Source organism: Mercurialis annua, linkage group LG1-X, assembly GCF_937616625.2.
Source record: "Mercurialis annua linkage group LG1-X, ddMerAnnu1.2, whole genome shotgun sequence".
In the NCBI taxonomy this organism is placed as follows: Eukaryota; Viridiplantae; Streptophyta; class Magnoliopsida; order Malpighiales; family Euphorbiaceae; genus Mercurialis; species Mercurialis annua.
The window spans coordinates 6,449,353-6,459,751 of record NC_065570.1 but is presented as its reverse complement, the minus strand read 5'-3'; the positions used below and the strand labels follow the sequence as shown (position 1 = coordinate 6,459,751).

Below are 10,399 nucleotides of genomic sequence, written 5' to 3'. Positions count from 1 at the left end.
CATGGTAATTTATTTTTTAATAAAAATAGTGACATGGCAATTTTACATGATGAGTGGGCATCTTCTTTCAATTACTATTGTCTTTCTAAATTTCCAATTCAAAATCTCCCACCCGTCTATCCACCACCTACGACCACCGGAGCCCCAAGAACAACAAAACCTAGCAATCTTATCTCTAAACAACTTCAAATCTTTTTGGTAAACCAGCACATGCCCATTATGTTCTTGCTCTTTGTTTTGTCTCTCTGTTTATTATCTCTTTAAATTTTCTTTTTTTTTAGTAGAAATGGAAGAGATGAGCAGCAAAAAGAGACCCAGAAAATTGACCCAGTTATTATAAACGCTTCTTTGTCGAAAATAATTTATGGGAGTTCTAAAGATGGTGGAAATAACCAAACCCAATTGACCCGGTCTTTTTTTGTTGACATTTTGCCATCTAATTCTTCTAAATGGGTTTTTTGTTTGAGGGTGAACCGGGTTCGGGTCATGGTATTGGTGATGAAGGCAATGATGGGGACTTGAAGATTGTTGGTGATAGAGTGAGGAAGAAGAAGAGGAGGGCTAAGAAGAAGAGGTTAGATCCATTTTGTGAAGAAAATGAGGGAAAAGATGTTAGCTTGGGAAGGGAAATGGAGGATTCTGGGACGTGTGCAGTTAGGGTCAAACCGGAGTTGGGTAAGTGTGAATATTTGATTTTGAGAAAATGGAAGAAAAAATTTACTGAAAGAATTGTAATGAAGTTCGAAATAGGAGACATTTTTAGATAGACTCAGTTTAACACGTCATTTGTAGACTAACCTGGCACTATCGTAATATAGTTTATTACTTATATACACTTTTGAATTGTAATATTACGATAGTGCCATTATTTTAATGACGTGTCATAATATGATAGGTTTAGTCTACGGATAACGTGGTGGACTGAATCTACCTAAGAATTTCTCTCGAAACAGAATCAAATTGTAAGAAATAAAGACTGGAAGAAGATGAAGCGGGAAGATAAGGAAAAATGTACCTAAACAATCTTATATTTTTTACTTATTTAACATGTCAAAAAAAGAGGGATTATTTTAATGATGTGGATTATCAAAACAGTAACTTAACTCCGTTAATTAACAGAAAGGGAGAGTGTAACACACTTGCCAAATTCCGTCCACTAAAGGGCCTTAAAATTAGGATTATGACAAGTGCGGGGACTTAGAAGTGACAAACTTTGCCGCTGGGACCTTTCGAACAAAACATATGAAGTGCAGGGGCTTCCTCTAGGGTTTTGCCTTTTTTTTTAAGAACATTATTACGGGAACCATTTTTTTAAAGGAAAAAAAGTTATAATATGCCATTAACATTAAGAAAAAAAAGGAGAAGCATGAAATTGGACAATAGCTGTTAACAAATTTCACTTTTCAGGGCTCACATCTAACTTCAAAAGGCACAAATAATGAGTTGACAAGGCAATAATCATGCATCATTTTCATTATAATAATTCAAACAATTTTATTATATACAAAACCTGAACTCGAATTTTTAATCAGGAATTTAAACCTGAAAACCAATTTCACTCAAATAATAATAATAATCCTGATAACCAATATATTTTCATGAAAATAAATCATTAAAATCCGATTTCTTTTATATGTAAATATTTTAAATTATCTCCTCTTTCTCCATGTTATGGTTATGAATTATAAGTTGACCTAAATGTCAATTGCACATTAGTCTTATTATTTTAATCATTTACATTTACGCATCACATAATTTTATTAAAGTTTTTAAGTAAGCATAAAACATGGCTTGTAATGAATGGTTATGATAATTAAATTCAGCTCCAGAGACAACTTATAAATTTATAATGCCCAATCCATGGCCGGCTGGTCGCAATATTCAATTTTAATTTTGGAAGCTATGGCTGATGTCAGTAACTGAAACTATTCCATTAATTAATTTTGAAGTGACCCTTGAGCAATTATCGTTGAGAATGGATAATTTAGGTAAAATCACTTTTAAAACATAAAAATTTATGTTTTTTAATTAATTACGCCAAATTTTTTAAATTTTATAATTATGTTCTAATTTTAAAAAAAATATTGCAATTATATCTAAAATTTTAAATTTTATTTTTTAAATTTAATTTATATTTTTTTTATCAATTTCGACCAACAAATAAAGTTTAAAGATCTTAACATAATAATTTAAAAAAACTGTAATATAATTTAAAAAAACTCATCACAATCCATCACACTCGATTTTTAATGAAATTTTGAAACAAAACATCATTCTTAAAAAAAAAATCAATTTTTCTCACTTAAGAGATGGATGAATTTTAGAGGATGAGAAATTTTTATATTTCATTGATTTTTATAATATTTTTTTCTTATCAAAGGATGAATTTCGGTTAAAATGAATTTTGTTTGTCACTCAACCCAAACACCATAGCAATAGAACATAGAAACGCCAATGATTTCACAAAAACAGAAGCCAAATACCTGGAAATGTAAGTTTGAACTTAAATTATCAGGCATCTTCAGGAGACTATCGTCAACTTGCTACAAACATAATGTTTTGAAAAACATCAGGTGTCCCACCAAGCAATTTCCAAAATACAATGAATCAAATCCTTTCCTATTCGCCAACAGTCGACTCCATTACCATCATACAAAGACTAAACAAAGGTATACAATATGATCAGTGGGCATGCTATGATTAATTTTTCCAAAAAGATTTCAATAAATATGACTTCTACCGACCATTGAATGCGACAGAACACATGCCAATTCCGACCACATACTAATACAACTATCGTGTTGCAGGGGCACACGATAAATATCCCAAAAAGAAATAGTTCCTCTCATTACAGCTGCGAAAGAACATATTTTTCTATATAACTTACATTAACGATAAGAAACAACAATGTCGGTATCTATACCTTTCACCTACATGGGTATGATTATAACCTGACAACAAAACCTCATCACAAATTATAAATCAACCATCCATCCTATACATATAACAAAAATTACACATTAGAAGAATGTACAAGATGCAATCTAACCAACCACAAAACAAGCCTCCTATTGGCATTTAAACGTAGCAGCAAAATGCTTGTTTTTTTTAGAGTTCACTCTTCGGATTTTTCAACCTTCTTAACAGTACAAACAGACGATCCCTTCCAACTGTGATCGGATAAAGGGGGAAAATCATCTTCATCTTTTAAATGGTATGATTGCACGGCAATCCTAAAATCCAATGCAAAGAGAAATAGCTTTAGTGAAAGACTCAGCACGAGTTGGGCAATTGATTTTATGGGTCATTGTACTTTTCAAAAATTGCAAAATGGTGACCGAACTTCAAAACGTCACAAAATGGTTACTAAACTTTTATATATGTGATTTTTGGAGGGTTTTAAGTGTTTTATGGTCAAATTATACATATGTAGTAATCAAAATTTGATTATTTATGACAAATAATGTCTTATATTTTATATATACACCTAATCAACAAAAAATCGACTCGAAATATTCTTCTTCAGTGACCAAAAATCCTTCTATCTTAACATAACCAAATAGTATAGTAACTAAAATGTTACGTTTTGAAGTTCGGTCACCATTTTGTAATTTTTTAAAAGTACAGTGACCCCCAAAATCAATTACCCGCACGAGTTAATCCCTCAAACGGGAAAAAAATAAATTTTAAAGTAAAATTCAAATTACTGAATGGAAAAGCTGATTATACCGCATTAGGGAAGTATGTTCCTCTTCCTCGTGTCTTCGGCATTTCTTCCATTCCAAAGGCTGCACAAGGTATCAAGGGAGGGTTCATGGGGTATAAAGCCGGTCTTGGAACACCACCATTGACATTCATTTGGGAGATAGCATTCCGCCTATAATGCAATGACCGTCTTATTACATCCCATGAATTATTTCCAAGGAACTGATTTGAAGGCATGGAAGAAACAGAAGCACTAAATGCAGATTCACACCACCACTGAGCATGTCGCAAACTGTTTAGATGATTCTCAAAATTTCCAGTAAGATCTGACAAAGAACTCAAGGTTTCAGGCCTTTCAAAAGTACAAGCGCGCACTCGATTATCAGAATGGCCCGGATAAGGATCCTCTGAGAACCGAGCCGTTGAACTAAAAAGTAATGGGCCACTAGTTGATCCAACAGGGGATAGAACTTCATGGTTTGTGACTAATTGCTTTTCATCTAGACAGTTAGAGACAGCTGGGAATTTATCCTCCGCAGGTACAAGCATAATCCCAGCAGGCGTTCTCTTCTCCATTAAACCAGAACATTTTTGTTATTTATACTCCAGATTTCCATTTCTTACGTCCCCATTTTCCATGACTGAGCAATAAAGATGAGGTGCATGGTATGCCTTACTAATAGCGGATACACTCTCTCCAACACTTGGAGCAGAAGATTTAAGTGCATTATTTGAAATTAAAAGACCCTGCATTCTAGAAGTTGCAAGGTCTTTGGCATCACCAGAAGGACGATTTTCTGAAACAGAAGTCCCATTTACAGAATGTCGCAGTCCATTAACAGTTCTGCTAAAACTAATTTCCTGCTTTACTGCCTTAGCATCACGGGTTTTTGACAAAAAAGTTCCCCCTTGATAGGGGAAATTCGAATTTTGTGCCCCAGAACACAAAAATTATATTTTTGTGCCTGGGGCCCACGCTGCCCGCAAACAGCCATTGCGGGCAGCAATATTGCCCGCAATGGCTGTTTGCGGGCCAGTAAATCACCCTGCGGGCACAAAAACATTATAGAATGAACATTACTCATAAATATTTGATATAATATATAATAGTTTGGTTAAAATGTGGACGATTTGCTAAATAGTTAAATAAATTAATTTAAATTTTTAAATAAACTGTTTATAAATTGTTAAAAATATTACTTTATAAATATATATGTAGAAATTACTTTAATATTAATTAAGCCTAGAAATGTACATTTGTAGAAATTACTTTAATATTAATTTATTACGCATGTTTGTAGTAATGGCGTCAAACAATATATTATTAGTGATATGGTGTGATGGTAGCATCATAAACTCCCCTCGTGGAGTTGAATATTTGGGGGGTAGATATGTTCATGTGCCGATTAATGGAAGAATAAATTTTGGGGAGTTGGCCGAAATCTGTAGAACGGCAGTATCTACTAGTGTGAGCCCTCCGGAGGTGACGAAAATTTATTTTCGGCTACCTCATGTTGAAAGGTACGAGATATGTTCATACTCGTTGTTCGAAGTGCAAGATGACCAACACGTATTTGCGATTCTGAACCAGACAGCTCGGATGCCGACGTTGAACGTGTTAGAGTTCTACGTGGAGTATCATATTTCGGCTTCTAATGAAACTTCGATGCAACTAGATTTATGTTCTAGTGAGTCTGAGAGAGGCAGTGTGGAAGAGGAAGAAGATGAGCACTATGATAGTGAGGAAGAGGATATGGAGGATATTCTAATCGCTGAACAACCAAGTAATATTACACATTACCAGTCTCGACTTCCGCAACACATACGATGTGTCGATCTCAGTGACTTTGATGTGGACGAGACATGGGAAGCGCCGAACATTGAATGGCAGCGGGGGATGGAATTTCAAACCGGGATGATTTTCTCGAGTCGATTGGCTGTGCGAACATGTGCCATTACTTATTCGGTTGATAATGGACGAGAGTTTAAGAGTCGCCGGACAACAAAAACAACACTGGTCCTAGTTTGCAAGCATCGAGAAATGTGCGATTGGTGGCTGCGGGCCACCCTGCTTCAAAAAACCAACACATGGACGTTGACGAAATATATAGGGCCACACAAATGCGATATGCTAGCGTCAACTCGTAACCACAGAAATTTTGGAATTATTCAAATTGCCGATTTTATTAAGACTCAAGTGGTGGGGCAGCGTGATATTCGGATTAAGACGCTTATGGCAGGGATTTTAGAATCCTTAGGACTGGACCTTCCATATAAGCGGGTATGGTATGCAAAAGAGAGAGCAATTAGCAGCGTCTATGGGGACTGGGAATATAACTACACGCAAATAACGAAATTCATGGATAATGTGGTCGAAGTGAATCCTGGATCCTTTTGGCATGGTGAAGGTATGAAAATAAATCACTTTTGTAAATTTAATATGTAATTAATTTTACATTATATCCTAACTATATCCATTTTAAACAGGCCGACTAACTGATTGCGGTGGGGTGCAATGTAGAATTTTCAAGCGAATGTTTTGGACCTTCTTTCCGATGGTTGACGGATTTCCATTTTGCAAACCAGTTTTATTCATCGACGGAACGCCTTCAGATTGAAATACATGTGATGTCTTTACGGCTCAAGACATTTCACGAAAATTTGGGCGATGGTCGAACCTTTCATGTTGATGAAAGTAACCCCCAGTCATGGAATAGTATGGAATTACAGGATTACGACGACAGTGATTCTGATGATTTTGTGAAATATCTCCCCTGGACTTTAATAAGATGTTGTTCACAGTGCTATAACTGGTGAAAGCTATTGTGATGAATTTGTAACTGGACCTTGTGTTAAATTTGTAAAATCGTATCTAATTTGTATCGAACTTATTCGGTTAAATTTGTATCGAAGTTATCATATGTAATTTCTATTTCCTATTTCGTATGTCAAATTGGTGTATAATTTTTGGAGCTTTCATCTATCTATGTTTTTAATTTGTATCTATGTTTTTTAATGTATACGTTAAATTCGTATCTAATTTTAATATATTTAATTTATTCTAAATCTATTTGTGCATTTTCAGATATGGCTGGCCCTGCTCCATACGATTACTTCCTTCCCGGACCGCGGGATGGAGGTTTAGTACTGCACAGACAGCATGATCACAGGTCCGACACGGTTTGGCAGCATCCGGTAGGCAATGATTTCTTTAAACGGATAACGTTTCGTTGTTGTTTTATTTTCCAACTGATATCTTTAAATTTTTCATTTCAGGAGACTTCGGCTTTGGGCTCGCGCAGGAGTGCCTCATTGACCCGAATAGAGGATATTCATCCGCGCATTCGAGATGGAGTATTGCGGACAGCACTGGGACCCTTCATTACTATGCGGCAATACACCGTAGACATGACTCTGGTGACTGCATTAGTTGAGCGGTGGAGGCCGGAGACCCACACTTTTATGTTTCCTGAGGGGGAGTGCACAATAACCCTTCAGGACATAGCGATCTTGACGGGACTCCCCATAAATGGGGCTGCTGTTACCGGACCGACTATCAGAGGTTGGAGCAGTGTTACTCGCCGACTGCTTGGGAGAGATATGGTAGGGAGTAGAAATTGTCAGGGATCCTTTGTTACCACTAGTTGGCTAGTCGATGAGTTTGATAGCTTCACACGGATACCTGATGCGGCTTCAGATGAGCAGATCGACTGGGCAGTTCGGGCGTACTTGTTGTTCCATCTACACGCCTGGTGTTTTTCCGACACGAACAGCGGGCAGATCGGACTGAGGATTCTTCCACATCTGGAGGACTTGACGGCATTAGGGAGCATTAGTTGGGGTTCAGCGGCGCTCGCACACCTTTACCGCGAGATGTGCTTGTGTACTATGGTTTCGCAGAATAGGCGAAACATCGGGGGGCCGCTTTGGATTCTTCAGCTATGGGCATTCGAGCGCCTTAGACCATTCAGGCCGAGGTTGAGATACCCGGCCATCACACCGCACTTACCGTTGGGTGACAGGTACATCATTTTATTAATACTTACATGAACAATTATTAGTAATTTTTATTTTTTTTATTAACAATGTTGTACTTGCGCAGATGGGCGGGTCCGCTAGATTTTCGACGGGTTCTTCATCGCAATCTGGATGCCATGAGATTAGCACTAGATGTATTACGTTACTCGGATGTGAGTTATTTTGGAAACCTTTATTTTATAGTTATCAATTTGCACAACAACATTGCTAAAGTCTTTATTTTATAAATGCAGATCGATTGGCAACCATACACCGAGGATGTTATCAGCCAGCTACATCCTTATTTTTTGGATGGTGCTCAGTTCTGGCGTGCTCGCGTGCCACTGATTTACTATCATATTATCGAGTGGCACCAGCCGGATAGGGTGATGGCGCAGTTTGGTTTGCTTCAGCCTATACCTGAACCACCTTCCCAGCTCCACATCCACCACACTGTCCAGTTTCGGGGGAGCTCAAGCTTCCAAAACACATTTAGAGAGTATGTCGCGATTTGGGACTCCAGGGAACTGTATGTGGTCCAAGGCCCGTTGCTGGACCATCCGCCCCACTTCCATTCAGAGTACATGGAGTGGTACAGACGCATCAGTAGGAGATGGATTACCCATCACGGAGCAGAGACTGGATCAGCTGTATGTAATCTACATAATTCTAATTTAAATTTTCTTTTATTCAATATGCTAACTGACTTTCTATTTTAATTTTTTTTCAGCGTGATGCCATGGAGAGGATTCGCTTACAGTCAGAGGCAGGGTCAAGTATTGGTACTTACGCTCGTAGTTACCAGTTAGGCACCATGGAGGACCGGAGGGACACACAGTGGCCACCCCCAGAGCCTGCTGTTCTGCCACAGCCCTTGCCTCATATAGATCCCCCGACGGTCGACGTACAGCGTATACGAGGTCGTCGTCGGGATAGAGCCAGAACTCACGAGGCGACGCGCGAGATGGCAGAGAACCCTATGCCACCCCCAGTACGTTTTAATCTAAAAAAATTTTATTGAATATTAAATCAATAATTCTAATAAACAATTTGTTTTTTAGGTCGACTTTCACGGGGATACTGAGGATTTCGTCCGACAGTATTACGGGTCTACGACGTATTATGGGAGTACCTCAGCGCAGACACAGTGCCCACCAGCTGCATCATTTTCGGTACCACCTACGGACCCTCTCCCGGCACAGGTACGTTTCAATCTCAATTTAAATATTTTCCAAATTAATATCAATTATAATAATTATTAATTTCTTTTCTTTCAGCATGATTTCTTTGGGGATACCGAGGACTTCATTCGCCGCTATCCAGCTTCGTCTTTTACGGTACCGCCTGCGTCTGTACCCTATGTAGGCCCGTCATTTGGGGAGGCAGAGTACATCACGCCGCTGGCCACTCCTCCTCCACAGTTCTCACAGCATCCGGCTTCTGCTTTTACCCCGTTCCAGGCGACTCAGACGGCGCAGACACCTCCTCCTCAGACACCTACGTCTTTGCCGACTGTTCCTGTATTTGACGATTCTTGGAACTTTAGCTCCCTGACCACTCCTCCCTCACAGCGGTCCCGACTTATGGAGGGGGGCTACATTCCGATGCTGCCAGGTCAAGATCCGGGCTCCTCTTCTCGCCCGACTCAGAGTCCCTCCCAGATGCATTTTTCTCTGGATGATCCTTGGATCAACAATTTGGTTCAGGACCCACAGCCGTTTTGTGACTTCCAAGGAATGCAGGCTCCTTCTTTTTCTCTGGGATTAGGGTTAGACCCCTCCTCACAGGCTCCTGCTCCTGATGTGGATGATGATGACGAGATTGAGGATGTGGCCAGTCCAGTCGCCGATAGTGGAGAGAGAAGCTCCGGACCAGATGGAAGACGTTACCGCCGTTTGACTGATAGTCAGACGAGTCGACGTGTCAACAGGGGTTACGACATGAGGACACGCTTACGGAGTCCTGATAGATCAGACTTTACTGAGTAGTTTTGTTATTTTTGTACAATTTTTTATTTTTGCATTATTAATTTATTTATGTATAATTTCTTTATTAATTTATTTTTATCGCTTAAATATTACTCGGAAAGACGCTCGATTCCTTTTAAATATCGAAATTGTAGATAATTTTTATTTATAATATTTCAATTTTTAGTTGTGAATTTTTTTTTAAAAATTAAAAATAAAATAATTTGTTTTTTTTTTAAATTCTGCTGCCAATGATTGGGGAGAGAATCTCCCCAATCATTGGCTGCTTAAGCAGCCCGCAATTAGCCATTGCGGGCTGCTTAAGCACTTAATCCAGCTGTTAATCAGCTGGATTAAGTGGCCCGCAAACAGCCATTGCGGGCCAGTTTTCTGCCCGCAATGGCTGTTTGCGGGCAGCGTGGGCCCCAGGCACAAAAATGTAATTTTTGTGTTCTGGGGCACAAAACCAGATATATTAATTTGGGAGGGGCACTTTTTTGTCAAAAACCCTTAGCATCACCTCCATGCAAAGGTTGCTCGTGATCAAATCTTACGCCACTACAATCAGAAGTTTTTGTTTCACAGATTGCTTGATCTTCTTGATATGAATCTTCACCCGCTAATGACAACATAACATTCAACCAAGGCTGTCCATCAGTAGGTGCAGAGTCTTGAACATCAGGTCTCTGTCCGCTTCCATGTCTATGTAA

At 38.6% G+C, this 10,399-nt stretch overlaps 2 protein-coding genes across 2 annotated transcripts; both read left to right on the top strand.

Moving 5' to 3' along the window:
* The first annotated feature begins 5,008 nt into the window (after positions 1-5,008).
* LOC130015147 (uncharacterized) lies at positions 5,009-6,522 on the top strand. The gene is made up of 2 exons (XM_056104777.1): positions 5,009-6,113; positions 6,227-6,522. Exons 1-2 carry the CDS (start codon positions 5,009-5,011, stop codon positions 6,520-6,522), a joined length of 1,401 nt encoding a protein of 466 aa, XP_055960752.1.
* A 205-nt stretch (positions 6,523-6,727) lies between these two features.
* On the top strand, positions 6,728-9,710 carry LOC126670864 (serine/threonine-protein phosphatase 7 long form homolog). The gene is made up of 7 exons (XM_050364629.2): positions 6,728-6,900; positions 6,982-7,727; positions 7,808-7,895; positions 7,977-8,372; positions 8,453-8,713; positions 8,784-8,924; positions 9,000-9,710. The coding sequence occupies exons 1-7, from the start codon at positions 6,793-6,795 to the stop codon at positions 9,708-9,710; spliced, it is 2,451 nt and encodes an 816-aa protein (XP_050220586.2). The 5' UTR covers positions 6,728-6,792.
* The last annotated feature ends 689 nt before the right edge of the window (positions 9,711-10,399 follow it).